The 18,913-nt window shown below is 48.0% G+C and overlaps 4 protein-coding genes and 1 non-coding gene across 9 annotated transcripts; 3 read left to right on the top strand and 2 right to left on the bottom strand.

Moving 5' to 3' along the window:
* Window positions 1-46: 46 nt before the first annotated feature.
* On the bottom strand, window positions 47-2,751 carry LOC127772651 (serine/threonine-protein kinase STN8, chloroplastic). The gene is made up of 3 exons (XM_052298604.1): window positions 1,605-2,751; window positions 496-900; window positions 47-394 (listed from the first exon to the last, which is right to left on the bottom strand). The coding sequence occupies exons 1-3, from the start codon at window positions 2,625-2,627 to the stop codon at window positions 47-49; spliced, it is 1,776 nt and encodes a 591-aa protein (XP_052154564.1). The 5' UTR covers window positions 2,628-2,751.
* Window positions 966-1,039, top strand: TRNAI-AAU (transfer RNA isoleucine (anticodon AAU)). Its single transcript has one exon. It is a non-coding gene; the product is annotated as a tRNA-Ile (tRNA).
* On the top strand, window positions 2,743-6,055 carry LOC127772653 (uncharacterized). 4 transcript variants are annotated; one of them, XM_052298608.1, is made up of 4 exons: window positions 2,743-3,177; window positions 3,753-3,933; window positions 4,570-4,709; window positions 4,819-6,055. In XM_052298608.1, exons 3-4 carry the CDS (start codon window positions 4,592-4,594, stop codon window positions 5,697-5,699), a joined length of 999 nt encoding a protein of 332 aa, XP_052154568.1. In that variant the 5' UTR covers window positions 2,743-3,177; window positions 3,753-3,933; window positions 4,570-4,591; the 3' UTR covers window positions 5,700-6,055. The 4 variants fall into 4 exon arrangements, with proteins under 4 accessions (XP_052154568.1, XP_052154566.1, XP_052154567.1 ...); XM_052298606.1 differs by having other exon boundaries at window positions 2,744-3,177; window positions 4,479-4,709; XM_052298607.1 differs by having other exon boundaries at window positions 2,744-3,181; window positions 4,479-4,709.
* Window positions 6,056-8,581: 2,526 nt separating this feature from the next.
* On the bottom strand, window positions 8,582-12,276 carry LOC127772648 (disease resistance protein RGA4-like). Its single transcript, XM_052298601.1, has 2 exons — window positions 11,390-12,276; window positions 8,582-11,040 (listed from the first exon to the last, which is right to left on the bottom strand). The coding sequence occupies exons 1-2, from the start codon at window positions 12,274-12,276 to the stop codon at window positions 8,925-8,927; spliced, it is 3,003 nt and encodes a 1,000-aa protein (XP_052154561.1). The 3' UTR covers window positions 8,582-8,924.
* Window positions 12,277-12,309: 33 nt separating this feature from the next.
* LOC127772647 (disease resistance protein RGA5-like) lies at window positions 12,310-18,358 on the top strand. Of its 2 annotated transcripts, XM_052298598.1 has the most exons (6): window positions 12,310-12,433; window positions 13,058-13,120; window positions 13,221-13,498; window positions 13,619-14,474; window positions 14,672-17,119; window positions 17,678-18,358. In XM_052298598.1, exons 4-6 carry the CDS (start codon window positions 13,630-13,632, stop codon window positions 18,087-18,089), a joined length of 3,705 nt encoding a protein of 1,234 aa, XP_052154558.1. In that variant the 5' UTR covers window positions 12,310-12,433; window positions 13,058-13,120; window positions 13,221-13,498; window positions 13,619-13,629; the 3' UTR covers window positions 18,090-18,358. The 2 variants fall into 2 exon arrangements, with proteins under 2 accessions (XP_052154558.1, XP_052154560.1); XM_052298600.1 differs by lacking the exon at window positions 13,058-13,120.
* The last annotated feature ends 555 nt before the right edge of the window (window positions 18,359-18,913 follow it).

Here is an 18,913-nt window from a genome sequence, read left to right as displayed (position 1 = left end):
CACTGCATGTGTTCTTAATTTTGTGCATTGAGTTGTTTTGTATAACCTACTTGCTGAGTGACAGCTTGGACAAGACGGCGGCGGCCTGGTCGCCGCCGAGGAGGAAGTAAGGGTGGCGCAGGGCGGCGGCGGCGGTGAGGCGGCCGCGCTTGTCGGCGCCGCGCTGCGAGATGAGCTTGGTGGCGAGGTCCCACCCCCTGCCGGAGTCGAGGTCGAGGATCTGCAGGTCGGGTCTCCGCCGCGTGGTCTCCCGCCACCGGTTGAGGTCGTACCCGGCGGCCTTGAGCTCGGCGTTGAAGTTCTTGAGCCCCGACGGCGACCTCAGCATCGGCGACGCCATCTGCATCAGCACGATCCCCGCCGAGTACATGTCGAACAGGTCCGGGCTGTTAATCTGCATTCAGCCAAGAAACAGCAATGCGACGACGGTGATCGACGGCGGCGCAAGATTGAACGGAGAGGAAGAAGAAGAAGAAGGTGTGAGGTGTTCGACACCTGCCAGAGGATCGGGGAGAGGATGGCGGCGATGGGCTCGGCGGGCGGCTGGGGCGTCTCCTCGGGGAGGACGTAGAGCTCGGGCGGGCAGTAGTCCGGGTCGAGGAGGGCGCGGTCGGGGACGTAGTTCTTGCCGATGCGGAGGTCGGTGGCGGCGCCGAAGTCGATGAGCTTCACCTGCCCCCGCCGGGTGACGACGAGGTTGGACGGCTTGATGTCGCGGTGGACGATGCCGGTGCCGTGGATGCGCTTCAGGGAGGTCACCAGCTGCCGCATCACCTGCTTCACCACCAGCGCGGCGCGGCTGCCGTCGTCGAGCCCCCGCACGGCGCGCCCGAACATGAGGCCCTCCAGGTTGAAGGGGAAGTTGCGGTCGCTCATGTAGTTGCCCAGCGTCCGGTCACCCTGCCATGAATTCGCGCCAGAAATCATGTAAAATTTGAATGGTTTTTTCAAATATAAAAGAACAAGGCCTATTAGCTCAGCTGGTTAGAGCGTCGTGCTAATAACGCGAAGGTCGCAGGTTCGAGACCTGCATGGGCCAATTTATATTTTTAAAAAAAAAAAAAATTCATAGTGCATTTCGTTTGGGTTTAATTTTTTGAATCATTTGGGCTTAAAAACTTGAAAATTTTGTATCACAAAGTTATTGAACTTTTTTGCGTAGTGTAAGCTTGGTGATTCTTTCAAAGTTTTGTATCACAGAGTGGATTATGTCTCATTTGCGTTTAAAAAGCTTGAAAACTTCATATTACCGAGTTTAAAATATAAAAGCAGTTCAAATTTTGGGTCTAAAGTTTAAAGGCTGTTGAGATTTTTGCATGCTATAAGCTAGCTTAGTGATTCCTTTCTCCTTCTTCTTCCATTTCCAGTGTAACCTTTTTTCTGTATTCCTTTTACCTTTCTTTGGCCATTTGGCCATGTACTTTGACCGCCATTTCTATAATGGAATATAAGGTAGAGACTCTCTACCTTTTTGCGTCAAAAAAAAAAAAAAGCTTAGTGATTCCTAAAATTGTTGTTACTACTACTAATTTTCTGTGCTGCATGTGGTTGCAGCAGTTCATACTAGCATCAAGCATTAACTGATGAGTTGATGTCGAATTTACCTCGAATTTCCAGACGAGCCATTTGCCGCCCTTGACGAACTCGGACTTGGTCTTGTCGGCGACGAAGCTGCCGAGGAACTCGGCGCACGACTCCGGCGCCGCCCTTGCCACCCGGTAGTTGAACCACTCCTCGTAGTCGCCGCACTCCTTCGCCCCCGCCGTCCCCACCTTGATCTTCTTCAGTATCACCTTCTCCTTGTACCTCTCGTCCAGCTCCAGCCTCGTCTTCGCCTTCCCCTTCCTCGCCGCCGGCGCCGCGCCGCCCCGGGGCACCACCGCGCCGGAGTACACCACCCCGAACGACCCTTCCCCGATCCGCTCCCCGACCACGAAGTCGCTCATCCTCAGGCTCCGCCGCCCCACCGCGCTGTCCACCGCCAGCTGCAGCGGCGCCAGCACGTACGCGTCCACCGCCCCGCTCAGCACCCCCGGCCGCGCCGTCAGGTACGCCCACGTCGCCGCCGCGAACGCCGCCGCCGCCCACCGCTGCGGCCCCGAGAGGCCCGACGTCAGCTCGTCGAGGCGGGACAGCGCCCCCCACGCCGCCCGCACCACCGGGTTCGACGCGTCCAGGTGCAGCGCCGCGAGAAGGTCCTCCGGGATGGCGCCGCCGCTGGGGCCGGGCGCCTGCAGGGTTGACGACGGGTCCGCGCCGAGGATCTCGTCCGGGATGACGACGGACGGAGGCGCGGTCAGGAGCTCGTCGGGGACGACGACGCCACCGCTCGTCGCCGCCGGGATGGACGACGACGAGTCCTCCGCCTGGAGGGAGCCCCTGATCTCGTCAAGGAGAGCGGCCCATCCATCATTGCCCGTGTCCGCGGACACCACCGGCGACGCGGCGTCGGCCTGCACGAGGTAGAGCGAGCGGAGGAGCTCGTCGTCCGGGACGGCGGCGGCGCCGCACCTGATCAACCTGGGCGGGTGGGGCCTGCAGGCGGCGGCGGCGGGCGGGTGGAGGACGGCGAGGTGCTTGGTGGTGGCGGCGAAGGTGGCGCGAGGCAGGAGGAGGGAGGAGGCCATGGAGAGGAGGGGGCTCTCATCCCAAGCGAGCCCGCAGCAGCAGCAGCGGCGAAGCGAAGGAGAGGACTCGGGTCGAGCAGGTGGCGAGCTCGAGCTGAGGCTGGGAGACGGGACACGTGGCGGGCGGAGGATAATGCAAGTGGGATAATGCAATTAACATTTTTTGTTTATATTTTTTTTCTGATGCTTTTTTTAAAAAGAAATGGAGGTTGCTGATGCTTGCAGGCTTTGCAGCAGCATTTGGATTGGGCCGTTGGAGATGGGCCCTTGCAGCACACATACCTGATCATAAGATTTGCTTTTTTTTTCTGTAGACCAGAGGCTGCAGCTGCAAGTTGTTCTTCACTTGCCTAAAAAAAATTGTGATTAACGAGGAAATATGTTATATGAGTTTCTTTTGATTGGTTACCACAATTAATTTAGTCAAAGTTGATTGCTAAACTTGAAAGACTAATGTTCACATTTTTGCACACCACTTTCAAGATTATTTTGGAGAAGATGTCACACGAGAACACTGCTGCGGAACTATTTCAGGATGGACAAACTTATGGTAGGTAAGGTGGAGAATATATCAAAGTAAAGTTAGTGATCAACTTATGACTGACAGACATCACAACTAGACCACCAAATTTACTTGCTTACTGATTAGTTTCCGTTGACTTCCACCTTAAAAAGTCATCAATGGAGTAGTAGTAGTAAACTAGTACCACCTCCGTCCTTAAATATTTACATCGTTGATTTTTTTTAAATATGTTTGACTGTTCGTCTTATTTAAATACGTAAAACTATATATATACATAAAAGTATATTTAATAATAAATCAAATAAATCAAATGATAGGAAAATAATTAATAATTACTTAAATTTTTTAAATAAGATGAACGGTCAAACATATTTAAAAAAGTCAACGGCATTAAATATTTAGAGACGGAGAGAGTAATATTACACTTTTACATACACGAAATCACCAATTAAAAGTTTTTTAAGCAAACTGCACACCTAGTATTGCACCAAGATAGAAAATTCAGTGAACTGGAACAAGCAATTGACCAATTAAAATCACAGTTTTTCTTTAAGCGGCAATGCTGTGCTCTAATCCCATCTTCCCAACGATGCCCTTTTCAGCTCACGATCCGTGCTAGTAAAATATTTCCTCGGATTGTACGCTGTGTCTTCGCTGGCTCAAGACTCTTTCTTCCTCCCCCGTATTTCCTCCTGTTTCTTCCATGGCTCGATTCAGTTATTACCTCGTGTCTGAGAAGCCGAGCTGAAGAATCGGAGGGGCTCTGAAGATTCTGACAGCTAGGTGAGATTCAGTTTTTTTCAGGGATCTAGTGGGTTTCCCTGTTCTTTTCTTTAATTTGATCTTTTGGTATATTTTAATTCGATTATAGTGCCATGTTCTCCCCCAATCTTCCTGTTGCTCTGCAATTAGTCTGTGCAAGAAACCAATCTGAACTCTCAATCCACGAGATGTTTATTGTCGAAAAAAAACCTAACTTGAGTTGCAACAGTTTACTCCCGTGCACGGGTGTACTGGATGCCCACTGTCGCCGTAGCCCCGTACTAAAGTTCATGTCGAGACAGCGTCAATCTCCAATTTCTCATCACCATTTCCCATCTTCGCTAGAGGTCAATGAGTCCTTTTTCCCGGCATGTCCTTGCGTAGCAATGTTAATCGCAGCTTTTGTTTTGGGGGATTGGTAAATGATTATGAAGCAGTCAATTCCACTGCAATTGGTCAATGTCTTAATGAGGAGTCGTAATTAGCAGTTATATTCAGTTAGCGAGCTGAAGTTGATTGACTTGACCTTGGCATAAAGAATGCATTGATTTGGGGGGGGGTTTCAGGTTTGAATCAAGATCATCTCACCGGCCGAATTGATTGCTGTTGATCAAACGCCTTCTTCTCTGACGAAATTTCTGATCGATGCTTTGGTAGTCGGAGAAGTTCTGCGGCGGCGATGCAGTCGGAGGAGGTGAAAATGCGGTTCGGCCGGTGTCCGTACTGCCGCGCCATGATCTACCAGAACCCCAAGGTCGTCATCTTCTACTGCAGCAGATGCCGCACTCCGATCCGAGGTGCCTCGCCCGCCATGGAATCTCAGCTGTGCTTGATTAGTCGCCATGGATCTGACGCCCAGAAGCTGTGGTGTTTCTTGGTGTTTTATTTTTTTTGCTGTCTCCGCAGGCAAGAACCCGGAGCCGACGGATGAGGCGGAGTACGCGCTGAGCAGGCTGGAGATCCTCTCCGCCGACACCGCGTCGGTGTTCTCCGACGAGCCGGAGGACGCCGGGTCGGACCGGCGCGCCGACGAGGTCCGGCCGTTGTCGAGGCGGACGAGGCGGCCGTCGAGCTCGTCTGACTGGACGACGACGACGGATTCGGAGCGGAGCGAGGAGGCGTTCTACACGCCAAGGAACGCGCAGGAGGGGCGGCCATGGCAGTCGCCGTCGCCGGTGAGCTCGCAGGAGCTCGGGGCGTCCGGTGGTGGTGGTGGCTTGCCTCGACCTCCCGACGAGCCAGGCGCCGTCGCGGCGGCGCGCCTGATGGACCCGGCGTTTCACAAGGAGCTCCTCCACGCGCTGGACAACCTCCGCAGCTTGATCGTCACCATCGAGCAGCCGCGCCCGGCGAGCGGCGGCGGCGGGAGGGCCCTGACGCGGCGCGATTCGCGGCTCTTCCGCCGGCTGGAGTCGCAGCTGGAGCGGGCGCTCCCGCCGCAGGACACCGCTTCCACGTCGGCGTCGTCATCCAGCTGCCGCGGCGACGGCGGCGGCGGGCGTCCGTCGGCGCCCGCGCGGCGGGAGGGCACCGACCCCTGCCGCCCGGTCCTGGGCGGCGCGCCATTCGTGATCTGCGGCAAGTGCTCGGAGCTTCTGCGGACGCCGCCGCCGCCGCGGCCACGGAGGAGGAGGTGGACCACCAGGATACGGTGCGGCGAGTGCAACGAAGTGCTCGAGCTGTCCCTTCCCGCCGGCGGCGTCCCGGCTCAGCACCGGCCGATCAGGACGTGCTCGGCGCCGCTGGTCTCCGACCACCACCGGCCACTGCCACGACGGCTGGAGTGAGGCGGAGAGCGCGCACGGTGGCCATGATCGATTTGTTGATGGAGGGCTCACTGCTGAGCTGAAAGGGGGAAAACCTCACGCTAAGATGGATGGATGGGATTGAGGTTCTCCGCCATCGAATGCACGGTGCCTTTGTCATTAACATGTGGGCTCAAGAATCATCGGGCTCACATGGACAAAGTCACATGACTTCGACCTCGGAGAATGCTGATCTGGATTGTTGATGGAAGTTTTGAATAGTTGTTTTTGAAGAATGATTTTTTTTCTTTTTGTTATTATTAGTCGCTAACCCAGACATTACAAATGCTACGAAATTGGCTATTTTTGAAGCAATGATTCTTGATAAAATTGGTTGATGGAGTGCGAATCATGGATAATAGGTCTGACCGGTAGTGCTGTGGCTGTGGTAGCGCAACTGTAGCGAGCCCAAATTCACAGAGAACAACGGATTTGCAGCATCACCAACAGTCTATCTATTCCATCATCAATCCTATTTTTTTGGGGATTTTGGTTAAAAAAAACTGGTCCAAAAGATTCCCAAAAGAGCTCTGGACGTTTTGGAGTTCCCATCTCCAATTTTCTAGGTACGTGTATTTGAGGGCGAGAAAACAACTCCCAATTCCCTCCTTCCGTGCGTTTCTCCTCTCCTCCCCGCGTCGGGGCGATCTCCTCCTGCGCACGGGAAAGGAAAAAAAACTAGAATTTCTATTGGTAGTTTAGCAGAAGGGTCCACTTTTAGTTTTTGAGATTGAATTTAGACTATCTCTTGAAGGAAGGGGTTTTTTCACCATCTATTTTCAGTTTAGGAAACAAAAATTAATTTTTGGGGATAGAGTATTGGTGGACTGTTGGTGATGCTCTTACGACAGCATCAACAGGGTTGTGGTACTTACTGGCTATGATCAAGGCTAATACTTTAAATGGACAATAGGAAAGGGTGTTATATTATGGGGAAGAAAGAGGTAAGGGTAAAGAACCATAGTTTTTTTTTTAGATAATGAATCAGATAATTCCAAACACATCATTTTTTTTCTGTCTTGGGAGTATATTGGACCTCTTCAACAAGCCATACCTCTTCAGATATTACTTATCTTTGTGGTTAAAATTAATTGTTGCCTCAACCAGGCTACCAAAATCATGGGCTTGAGCTTCAAGCAAGTATAATAGAGCTCTCAATGCTAACGATAAGAAGAACATGTAGATTTGAATGCTAATTAGTCGCCAGCGACACATATGCTCAAGATAAATGGGCCTGCTACGTGTGAGAGAGGAGCGGTCGTAGCCATGGCTTATCGACGGTGGCTGAAACAAAAGTAGTCAGTAGTACTCACCCTTGATACACACGCTCGTCCGAGCGCTTGTTGCGCACAACTCCTCCTTTCATGTTGATAGGGGACAACGAGAAGGGAGGAGACAGGATTGAGGCTGGGTCCTGGCGATTGGCGAAGCTTGTGGCTACTGCACTCACGAGCAGGAGAGCTCAGCGAAGCAGCAGCTTGGAGCGATTGCATCGCACGAGCCATCACATTCCAGGTTTTTAATTCTACTCGCTCTCCCTCTCTAATAGAGAAGCTATGGCAAGTGCTCCCTACGTTTCAGGTTATATGACGTTTTGACTTTGGTCAAAACCAAACTACTTTAAATTTAACTTAGTTTATGTACCAAATTAGTTTTATAAAATCAATAGCTGAATATATTTTTATAATAAATTTATGTTGAGTTGAAAATATTATTATTGTTTTCTACAAATTTAAAGTAGTTTGATTTTAACAAAAACAAAACGTCTGATAACCTGGGTCGGTCCACTTTTGTTTTATTTGGAAACTTGGGGATCACAATGATAGTAAAACTGCCTCGGTTTACCAAGCTCTTGCGTGCCATGTTGTACCCCTCAGTAATCACCTCCACGTGTTACTGATGTATACTATCCTTCTTTAAAAAATGATATTACCTGGGAGATAGGAGGAAGATAACGCAGAGGAAGAGAGAGAATTGAAGAAAAATAAAGAATAAAATACTATTGCTATGGAAAGGCACAAAGATAAATTAGAGACTACCTACCAGTATATTCTGGCGTTTAGCTTTGTCCTTAGATTACGTGGAAATAATTGGAGCTGGTCCTATTGTACTTGTACTTGCTCTTAAGCTCATTTGCCTGTGAGAGTGAGACCCCTAGACAAATCACAGACAGAGACCCAGCATGGGCCGGAATGCGTACACACCAGCCGGCAACCATTGCCAATAATACTGGGCCGGCCCATCATGAAATAGGATGGCTGCGACCCGATCAAAACGGACCGAGTTACGTAGGATGTGGCCCATTGAGCAACAGCACTGCGGTTCCAGGCGCCGGCGAGGGGGAGGGAGAGGAAGAGCGGCCGCCGTCGCGCACGGGCGCGTCGGCGTGGCGCTGGAGCGGGAGGCCATGGAATCCCGCAGCAACGGGGAATTCTGTGCGAGGACGAGCACGAGGGGGAGTCCCGTCTTCTCCGCCGTCCGTTCTTCCTCCGTCCGTCCGACTTGGTCCTCGTCGGGGGCCGACGGCGGCGGGCCGGGAACCCTCCTCCTTCGTCTGCATCGCGCCGCCTGATTCGGTGGAGCCACGGACGGTGAGTCCTCCTCGCAGAATCTGAATAATGTGTTTAGCGGTGTGCTCCTGTTGATTTTGTTGCATCATGGTGAGAACAAATGTTCTGTCAGAATTTATGACTTGGAAACTCTATTTTGACTGATTAAAAATTTTCAAAAAATTTTGACTGATTAAACAGCCTGGTTATGTCATTGGTGTTTTACGTTCCTCGTAAGAACTAGGAAGTAGTACTAGTCCTTTAGTTTACTTGAACTTTTTATTTTGTTTATTTCATCGAAAATAATAAATTTGATACATAATTTTGGTATTTCCAAAATATACCAAGTACTTTTGACAAACAGGATCGATTTAGTTATGCAAGAGGTCAATTGCACACCTCCAATCACAGATCATTGTATTTTAAGAATTTAAAATATGGTTATTTAACACCCTGAACTTACAAAAAACCGGGCCAATTTACAACCTTAACCACATAACATGACAAGTACGGAAATACAGAAATCTGGACCATTTAACTGAACAGCAATCTAGATTTCCAAGTTTTTTTAGCAAAATTTGGATGGTCTTCATTGAAGTCTGCCAGCTGCAGTGGTATATTGTGCTAGAGGTTTGCCAAGGAAGTCTGGGGTGCTGCCTCAGTGGCCATCCACCATATGACGAACAGGCATCTCAAGTCGTGAAGAAGGAGGCTCTGAAAGTCTGATCTTATTGAGGCTAGAGTTCAGTCCATCACCTGAACTAGTTGGTTGAGCTACAGTAATTTTCATCTGCTCCCTTATGGCACAAGGTCTTTCCCGTTCCTCGCTTTCCATTGGATCAACCTTTCTGAGGAACAAAACTTTAGGCCTATTTGGGTGGTTCTTTGCTGCCTGTTCCCATTGTACAACCACTCCAGAGTTAATTGTGATTTCCTTGAGATGTTTCATGTGTCTGATCTCGATGCCAGAAAGACCAACTGGACCTTGACAGAGCAGCTGAAGTGATATGATATTTGGGAGAGCTCCATGCTTGATTGTGGGCAGAGCTGAAGTGACACTTTTCACTACAAAGCACAGGCGTCGCAAGCTCGGGAATGCTCCATGTTTTATTTCGAAATTCTCGAGCTTATATGCAACCAGTTTGAGGTAGAGCAGTCTGTTCAGATTGATCAGCGTTGATAGATGAACCTGTGTCAGCATAGGTGATGAAATGCAAAGCTCAGTGAGACCTGACAACAAATTAACAAATGGAGGCAACTTGTGAAGTTCGCCATTTAACTTTAGCGACCTCAGAGCATATTTGGAACCTTCAGAGCATGTCTCCAAATCAAGTGAACTCAGGAAATTTTCAGGGCATTCTTCAGAATCAAGTGAGAGAGAACGGTCAGTATCCCTGTCAATGGGAGCCTTGGTGAATTCCTGAATGGCCCGTGAAAGATCAGCGATGTAATTGTTGCTGCCTTCGACATGTTTGAACCATATCTTAACCTTCCTCAGCTTGTTCATATGACCAATATGTTGCAGAAAACCTTTGCTTTTGTCAGTGATAAATCCTGCTAAAGTTTGCAGATTGCTCTTTTTGGAAGAAAAGAATTTTTGTAGTTTACTCATCTTGTTCACACTCTTCACATCATCTTCATGAAGCATAAACTTTCCAAACAGGTGAGCTAAGTGGGGCAGCATGATTGCTTCAATGGGCAAAAACTTCATCTGGGTCCTCCTTAAATCCAGTGTCTCTAAACAATGCAGTCCATCAATGCTCCTTGGAAGCTCACTGATATTGCTCCCAAAGCTCAGGTATTTCAGATGCCATAATTTGCATATGTATTTCAGATGATCGTCATCCAAATCACTGCATTCCTGTAGATCCAAGACTCGTATCAGTTTGCACCTGCGAACATAACAAATTGCATCACCTGCATGCCCAAAGACTGTCAGAGACCGGACATGAGATAACTCTTCATCAGATGCCACACACTCTGTCAGTTCACCAGAATGAAAAGAAAGGTGGCGCGCATTAGTATTGACACCTAGTCTTGGATGATCACGAGACGATTTCGCGATGAATATCTGTGACAAGGACTTGTTCAGCAAAAACTCGTGCATAATTCCATGAGTTTTGCAGGTTTTCACTTCAGAATTGTTTCTTGTGTCAACAGGCTGAATGATATTCCGGTCAATAAGCTTACTGAAATTCTCATCAGCAATATCCTCTTCGCTACGAAGAGAGTCGGTTCGTGCATATCCTTCGGCTAACCACCGCCTGATTACAACTTTCTTCTTGAGTGGTCGATTGTTTGGAAATATTCCAAGATACAGCAAGCAGCTCAAAGGATAGCCAGAAAAACTGTCATAGTTGTCAAGGAGCACCTTTCTGAGTTCTGAAAAGCTGTAATGGCCATCCTGCTCTTTCAGATGAGAACCAAGGTTGCGGCACAGCTTTGCGCACAGCTCTCCTGTGGGCTCATTTGAGCCCTTCAGATAATCGGAGACACTGACCAGAGCAAGAGGAAGACCATCACATTTCCCCAATAATGATGCTGAACCTTGCTCCAACTCAGGTGATCTAAACCCTGGAAAAGCGAGTTCCTTAGAGTCTTCTTCACCAAGTGTGTTCATTTGATACACATAGCCATTGCCATGGCTGCACATATTTGCCACAGACTGGATGGTTGTGGTCAGTATTATCCTGCTGCTTGTACCATTGTCTTCAAAGGTCGATCTTATGATGTTCCATTGATCCATCCCGATGTCATCGATGATAATTAAATACCTAATAACCAAATTGAGAAATGAGTAGCAAAATTAAGTGGTAAAACATAAATTCTGCTGATCAGTATCAGGGTACAGGGTTCATAATCTTGATTCAAATATTTGTGTCCACCGGTGAGTGCCTGTTTTCAGAATTTGTTTGAATTTAGCAAAGAAGTTTTCAAAACTATTTTTTGTCTGAAATTTCCTTTCCCTGATTTTTTTTTTTGGGATTCCAAAACAGTGAACCCTGATCAATATATACACACGACAGTCAAATTGATGAATGAGGAGCAAAAGTCCGATTAAAAGTTAAATTTTGCATATGAAAGTAGTTCAAAAAAAAAGAAAAATGTTAAATGTGCACTAACCTCTTGTCCTTCAGGTATTCTTTGAGCGAGGTTTCAAGATGTTGTCCGTCAGCATCTATGGCGTCTTTGGGAAGAACCTGCTGGAATACAGCACGCAGGATCCCCTTCATCCCATTGCTGGTCTCCGGCGACGGCGAGCTACCGACGGTGACCCACGCGCGGCGGGAGAATCTGTCCTTTGCGCGAGGATCATCGTAGACCGCCTTCACGAGGGTGGTCTTCCCGGAGCCACCGAATCCGACGACGGAGATGACCCTCATCTGCTCCGGCTCGCCGTCCACCTCGTCCAGCATCGAGAGGAGCTCCTCCACGGGCTCCGCGATGCCCACCGGGATGCGCGACGCGCGGCACGACGGCGCCGTCGACGATGTGCCGGCAGCGCCTGTGAGTTGGCCGCCGCCACCGCCACCGCCGGCGAGGACATCCAAAGTAGGTTTCATGCGGATGATCCGCTGCTGCGCTTCCCTGACGCGCGTCTTGAGCCTCTGGATCTCGTCGGCGAAACTCGACCGGCTCTGGACCTTGCTGAGCTCGTGCGCCATCCGCCGCACCAAGGACGACGACGACGCTCCGGCGCCGGCGCCGCCGCGGTGCTGCCTGCAGGTGAGGCGGTGCAGGAAGCGGTCGACGCACTCCTCGACGTCGTGCGCGAGGTCGAGCATCTCCTCGGCGTGGAGCCGCGCGACGGCCGTGCGGGCGTCGGCCGTCGTCGCCCTCCCCATGGCGCGGAGCTGGTCGTCCATGACGGCGGCGATCATGCGGAGGTCGAGCTGGAGGGACTGGGCTTCTTGCGCGAGGCCCTTGTGCTTGCTGTACTCCTTCTCCAGCGCCATGAACAGCCTCCCCATCACGGCCTTCAAGAATGCGCTCGCCACCGCGGACTCCATGGCTCCAGACCAATCCACCCAGCAGCAGCAGCAGCAGCTTCGGCAGCTGCAGACCTGCAACCTTCAACAAGTCAACAATCCACCATTCGTATGTGTATATATGCGCGGAAACGCCCACTTGAGTGCAAAATCAGATGCACAACATCTACTGCCACAGGTATGTGTTTTCTTAAAACAAACTTTAGATGAACCCACAGCTTTATACCAGGAGAAATTTTACGGTTAACTTGAGATACCTAAATTTTACATTAAAAATTTTTAGTATCTTAAGATACGTAGTATTTGAAAATACCAAATTTTACATGTAAATTTGCTCCTGGTATATTCTTAAGAATGGTAAAATTATCCTCATACCAAAAAATACTAGAAGATTTTTTTAATAAATTACACGGAATACACATATGCACACTGAATATAGCTACTTGTTTTTTATTCGTAATTCACTACTTATTTCGCATTTCAGTACAATATAAATGTGCTCTTAGCGGAAAAGAATCATGTTTATTTTGGTGTGTCCAAAAGCCTGTTTACTAATTCCTCCTTTATGCATGTACCCCTATATCTAGGATTTAAATTTGTCTTATAATATAGCTACTTCACCTATTTTCCTATCTCAACTAATCGTAACCATTTCTCATTTAATTCTTTTACCTACTTTCTCATCTTAAGCAATCACTTCGACTTTAATCTCTCCAAAAAATGACATAAATAGCTATATGTTGAGACCGAGATAGTATGGTGTGAAAGACTTGCTCTCTTAATTAGCCATTCAATTTTGTAGTTAAGATGGAATTTTTTGTCCATGGTGGAGCGTGTCATGCATCTGTAAATCCTAATATATGAGGTAGAGTGTAATTTGTGACAATTACTCAGACAACTCTGCATTTTGAGACAAATGTAAATTATGTGAAGCTTTAGAGTTGAAATGTAATTCTCACTTTCAGGGGTATTTGAGGATTGGTGTCTAAATCACATCATAGTATATTGCAACTATCTTGAAAGGGTGCTACCAAATACATAGTTTGGCCAACAGCTTTGCTAGTCACGACACAAATGGTCCCATCCGAAGAAACTCAAATTAAATCTCCAAGGAGGGAGAAGCGTCAGACTTGAAGCTAGGAAATGAAGCAAAATGGAAGAAGTCCCTCCAAAGTCCGGCCTCCTCATTTGCTCGGAGAGCTCGCTCATTCTACTCGGATAATCTGATGCCTTCAACTTCTAGGTTCAGTGATCAGATCCCTCTCTATCTCGTTCCATTTCTATTATCTGCTTCTTGTTCAGCATCGATTTTATTAGAAGTACACCTTGGATATCTGTAACACTTAGCTTGATTTGTCTTCAGACAAGACATCCATGGAAGGCGCCATGGTCAACCTCCCAGGGAGGCTTGATGAACTCCTGCGTCGTCACGGCAACATCCTGCCCAAGGGAGCAGACAAGGAGATACCGCTCATCAGGCAAGATATCGAGGAAATAACCTCCATCCTCCATGGTCACCACAGCGATGCCACGGAACTGGAGGACTACCATGACATGGTGGTCAGGTGCTGGACGAAGGAGGTGCGTGAGCTGTCCTACGACATCGAGGACTGCATCGACCAGTACGAGGATGCAGTCGAGCACTACGAGCACGCTGCCACCGTCGGCCGGTATCCAAGCGTATCTACGATTCGCCGCCGTAAGTTCAGCCGGCGACCTGTGGGGAGCAAGACTCCTCTGGTTCCAGAGAAGCTAAAGCAGCGCCTGTGGATGGCAAACAAGATCAGAGAATTCAGCCTTCGCGTGCAGGAGGCGCTTCAACGCCACGCCATCTTGCACAGCAGCGACCTCGGTGGCATAGCCAATACTAGTGCTGGGCATCCCACGCTTTGTAGAAAGCGTGCCGATGGCGTCCGGCATGTCGGTCTCGATGCCGCCATTAACAAGGTCCAGGAGTGGCTGGCTGATGGAGAGAAGAAGCTAAAGGTGGTATCCATCGTGGGAGTTGGAGGAGTTGGCAAGACCACGCTTGCCAACGAGCTGTACCGCAAACTTGGACGGCAGTTCGAGTGCCAGGCATTTGTGCGTTCTTCTCAGAAGGTTGATATGAGGAGGCTTCTCATCAGCATGCTCTCACAGGTTCGCCTGCAGCAGCCACCTGACAATTGGAAGTTGCATAGCCTGATTTCCAGTATAAGGACACATCTGCAAGATAAGAGGTGCGTACAGTATTGCCTTGTGATACAAAGTACCTTTTTTTTGTAGATAATGGATAAACGAGTCGCAATGTCAAAGATACGCAAAGCCCAAATATATATTATTATAAATGCTCCATGCAGTAATTATCAGGTACTTAGGTTAATATTAGCAATATATTTATTGTACAACATATGTTTTTGAGGAAAATATTTGGCAGGTACTTGATCATAATTGATGATTTATGGCATATATGCACATGGGATATTATTAAGTGCACACTACCAGATGGTAATAGTTGCAGCAGAATACTGATCACGACAGAAATTGAAGATCTAGCTCTGCAATCTTGTGGTTATGAGTCGAACTATATTTTCAAGATGAAACCACTTAGTGAGGATGACTCAAGAAATTTATTTTTCAGTACAGTTTTTGGTTCTCATTCTAATTGTCCTCCAGAACTCTGTCAAGTTTCGTATGATATTGTAAGGAAATGTGGTGGTTTGCCGCTAGCCGTTGTCACTATTGCAAGCCTCTTAGCAACTCAGCTTGAGAAACATGAGCAATGGGATTATATAAATGAGACCTTAGGTTACAGTTTGATGGCAAATCCTAATTTGGAAGGGATGAAACAACTATTGAACCTTTGTTACAACAGTCTTCCTCAGCATTTGAAGGCATGCATGTTATATCTCAGAATGTACCAAGAGAATAGCATAATTTGGAAGGATGATTTGGTGAACCAATGGATAGCTGAAGGTTTCATCTGTCCTAGTGAAAGGCATGAAAAGGAAGAAATTTCAAGAGCCTATTTCAGTGAGCTTGTTGATAGAAAATTTATCCAGCCTGTACATATCAATGACAATGGTGAGGTTTTGTCTTGTGTGGTTCACCATATGGTACTCAATCTTATTACATACATGTCAACAGAAGAAAATTTTGCTATTGCAATAGACCACACACAAGCGACTACAAGGCTCGCTGACAAGGTTCGACGATTATCTATTCACTTCGGTAATGTAGAAGATGCAACTCCACCAACTAATATGAGACTGTCTCAAGTTCGGACACTTGCCTTTTGCGGGGTCTTGAATTGTATGCCTTCTATTACGGGGTTTCAACTTCTTAAAGTTCTAATTCTACATTTCTGCGGTGATGAGGACAGCATCAGTTTTGATCTCACTGAAATTTCGGAACTTGTCCGACTGAGATATTTGAAGGTCACCTCCAATGTCACCTTAAAAATGCCAACTCATATGAAAGGTCTACAATATTTGGAGGCACTGAAAATAGATGGAAAAATAGATGCAGTTCCATCAGACATCATTCATCTCCCAGGCTTGCTGCATCTTAGTCTACCTGCTAGGGCAAACCTGCCCAATGGAATTGCGCACATGTCATCGCTTCGTACACTTGGATATTTTGATCTCAGCTGTAACACATCAGAGAATCTATGGAGCCTTGGTGAGCTGACCAATCTCGAGGATCTTCAGCTCACCTATTCTGCCATACATTCTGTCAATCTGATGAATAATATGCAATACCTTGGATCCATTCTGGGGAAACTCCGTAATCTCAAATCTATAACTCTATCTCCTGTAGGCTCTTCTTTTGCAAATACTCTGCATATTCACAGTGCTACAAGCACGAGGGTATCTGTTTATGGCTGGAGCAGTGTGTCCTCCCCACCAGCTCTTCTTCAGAGGCTTGAGTTGTTACCATGTGTTTGCATCTTTTCTAGCCTTCCGAATTGGATTGGGCAGCTTGGAAATCTCTGTATTTTAATGATTGGGATTAGGGAAGTAACAAGCTATGATGTTGATGTTCTTGGAGGATTACCTGCTCTCACTGTTTTGTCACTTTATGTCCACACAAAGCCTGCAGAAAGTATTGTCTTTGATAATGCAAGGTTCTCAGTCCTCAAATACTTAAAGTTCAGATGCAGCTTAGCGTGGATGAAATTTGAGGCAGGTGCAATGCCTAATCTCCGGAAGCTCAAGCTAGGTTTTGATGTCCACAGAGCAGATCAGCATGATGCTATACCCGTTGGAATCGAAAATTTGTCAGGACTTGAAGAGATCACTGCAAAAATTAAGGTCGATTGTACTGCTGGTGATCTTTGTAGAAGATTTGCAGAGTCAGCTTTGACTGATGCCATTAGGATGCATCCGGGACGTCCAATTGTCAACATACGGTGTGTAGATTGGACCTTTGATGATAAAGATAATAACAATGTCAGGACACGAGATGAAGAACATAGGACTACCGAAAAACAGCACCTTATTGTGAAAGAAGGCTTGAATGAGAAATCTGTGGTTCTACAAAAGGACCACGGGGAAGGAGCATGTAAATCTGTCGAGGGAGAAAGACGCAGAGTCTTATCAGCAAGATCATGGTGGCGTAGCCGGCCCCCGTTCGAGCCTCACCCTCCCTTAGATGATAAGGATAATAACAATGTCAAGATACGAGATGAAGAACATAAGACTATTGAAAAACAACACCTTATTGTGAAAGAACGCTTGAATGAGAAATCTGTGGTTCTACAAAAGGACCACGGGGAAGGAGCATGTAAATCTGTCGAAGGAGAAAGGCGCGGAGTCTTATCGGCAGGATCATGGTGGCGTAGGCAGCCCCAGTTCGAGCGTTTTTATAAATCTGCCGAAAGCAGGTATGGATTAATTTGTCACTAAGATACTCTAGCCCTTTATACAACACTGCCATTTTATTATGAGCCATTGTGCTAGATTATCACTGTTAACTCAAATATAATCTATAACTTTGGACTAACTAGTGGTGGATCCAGGAAAGTTTGAGGTGTGCCCACGCACTGAAGAGCAATGTGCAATAGTCTTCCTTCACATAGACACAAAATAAAGTTTGCATTCCATTGATTCAACTTGATCTAAGTCTACGAATCGCAAAAAAAAAAAAACACATCTCTAATTAATCTTTCAACACCCTGATTTCAGTTTACAGTGAACAACTAGGAATTCATACTAGAACACTGCTGCGGAAAATTCAGGATTGACAAACTTATAGTACGTATTAGGTCGATCATATACAAAGAGTATAAAGTTAGGTTTTTAAGAATATATCAAAATAAAATTTGTGATCAACTTATGACCAACAGACCATGACATCCATATACAGCACCACATATATTTGCTTGCCTAGCTAGTGATTCAGGCTTTCTCTGACATCAAAAATCTGATTGATGCTTTGATAGAGCTGACGACGGCGGCGGCGGCCGCAGCATCATATCTGGAGCCCAAACTGTTCCCATCAAGAACTTCACCGGCGGCTGGCCGGCTCTGCCGTGGCAGGAGGGCTACGGGACGACGATGCCGCCGGTGTACATCAATGCAGGCGAGGTCGCAGTGGCAGGAGCGGCTCCACCGCCGCAGCCGGAGTACACCAATGTCATCTACTGCTCGCCCCCACGTTCGTCTACGACGTCGCAGGACGAGAGTACTGAAGCCGGCGAGAGGGAGAGAAGCGGGGGCAAGGTGTCCGGATCAGGAACAGGAAGCAGCAAAGGCGGGTTGTTCGGCCCGACGTTCCAGGCCGTCGGCGGCTACATGGACCGCAGGTTCGGGCTAGACAGAGAAGACTCTGATGTCGGCCGCCGGCCCCATTGATATGATATGGTACCACTGGTGGAAGATGGTTTGTACTCCGGTTGGTAATCCTTTGTAGTCCCAGTTTTTTAACCGAGACTACGATTTAATCCCGGTTATTTCAAACGGGACTAAAGATAGCAGCACAGTCCCGGTTGGTCGCCATTTTTTTATTTTTATTATTTCTTTCCAAAGAGTTGCTCCTTTCAAAATCTCTCCAAATATCTCAAAATCAAAGTATCATCCTAAATCAATAAATCATTCACATCACAAATTCTCAAAAAATACAACTCAAATTCTTAAAGAAATATATCACAGATCCAAACATCAAATACATCACACATCATATACATCACAGATCCAATGAATCACAAGTTCTTAGATCCAAATGTATCACAAATTCGGGAAAAAAAAAAAGAAAATTGTGCTTCCGCTGCCGCCTCCCCCCTCCAGCAGAGGAGAGGGCGCCGCCGGCCGCCAGCTCCCGCCACCGCCGCGCTCCCTGCCGCCCGCTGCCGCCAGCGGCCGCGCTCCCTGCCGCCCGCGGCCAGCCGCCGCCCGGGCTCGGCCGCCTGGACTCGCTCTGGTAGAGAAGGAGGAGGAGGAGGAGGAGGTGGGGAGGGGGAGGAGAGGGGAAGGGGAGAAAACGCCAGCTGCCGCCCGGGCTCGGCCGCTGGACTCGCTCTGGTAGAGAAGGAGGAGGAGGAGGAGGAGGTGGGGAGGGGAAGGAGAGGGGAAGGGGAGGAACGGGGAGAGGAGAAGACTCTATGGCAGAATGCCAGATCCGATCTGAGGTTGCTGTTTATGAGAGCTAGGGAGTAGAGAGAGAGAGAGGAAGGGGATGG

Source organism: Oryza glaberrima, chromosome 5, assembly GCF_000147395.1.
Source record: "Oryza glaberrima chromosome 5, OglaRS2, whole genome shotgun sequence".
NCBI classification, from domain to species: Eukaryota; Viridiplantae; Streptophyta; class Magnoliopsida; order Poales; family Poaceae; genus Oryza; species Oryza glaberrima.
This window is presented reverse-complemented; position numbering and strand designations above follow the sequence as displayed.

Bases quoted from the DNA above. Each gene is read 5' to 3' on its own strand.
- LOC127772651 (XM_052298604.1), bottom strand. From the start codon at position 2,627: ATGGCCTCCTCCCTCCTCCTGCCTCGCGCCACCTTCGCCGCCACCACC. The intron at 901-1,604 runs GTAAATTCGACA...AATTCATGGCAG, and splicing joins GGCTCGTCTGGAAATTCGAG to GGTGACCGGACGCTGGGCAA. The intron at 395-495 runs GTGTCGAACACC...GGCTGAATGCAG, and splicing joins TCTCCCCGATCCTCTGGCAG to ATTAACAGCCCGGACCTGTT.
- LOC127772653 (XM_052298608.1), top strand. From the start codon at position 4,592: ATGCAGTCGGAGGAGGTGAAAATGCGGTTCGGCCGGTGTCCGTACTGC. The intron at 4,710-4,818 runs GTGCCTCGCCCG...CTGTCTCCGCAG, and splicing joins ATGCCGCACTCCGATCCGAG to GCAAGAACCCGGAGCCGACG.
- LOC127772648 (XM_052298601.1), bottom strand. From the start codon at position 12,276: ATGGAGTCCGCGGTGGCGAGCGCATTCTTGAAGGCCGTGATGGGGAGG. The intron at 11,041-11,389 runs GTTAGTGCACAT...TTTGGTTATTAG, and splicing joins GAATACCTGAAGGACAAGAG to GTATTTAATTATCATCGATG.
- LOC127772647 (XM_052298600.1), top strand. From the start codon at position 13,630: ATGGAAGGCGCCATGGTCAACCTCCCAGGGAGGCTTGATGAACTCCTG. The intron at 14,475-14,671 runs GTGCGTACAGTA...AATATTTGGCAG, and splicing joins ACACATCTGCAAGATAAGAG to GTACTTGATCATAATTGATG. The intron at 17,120-17,677 runs GTATGGATTAAT...ATGCTTTGATAG, and splicing joins TATAAATCTGCCGAAAGCAG to AGCTGACGACGGCGGCGGCG.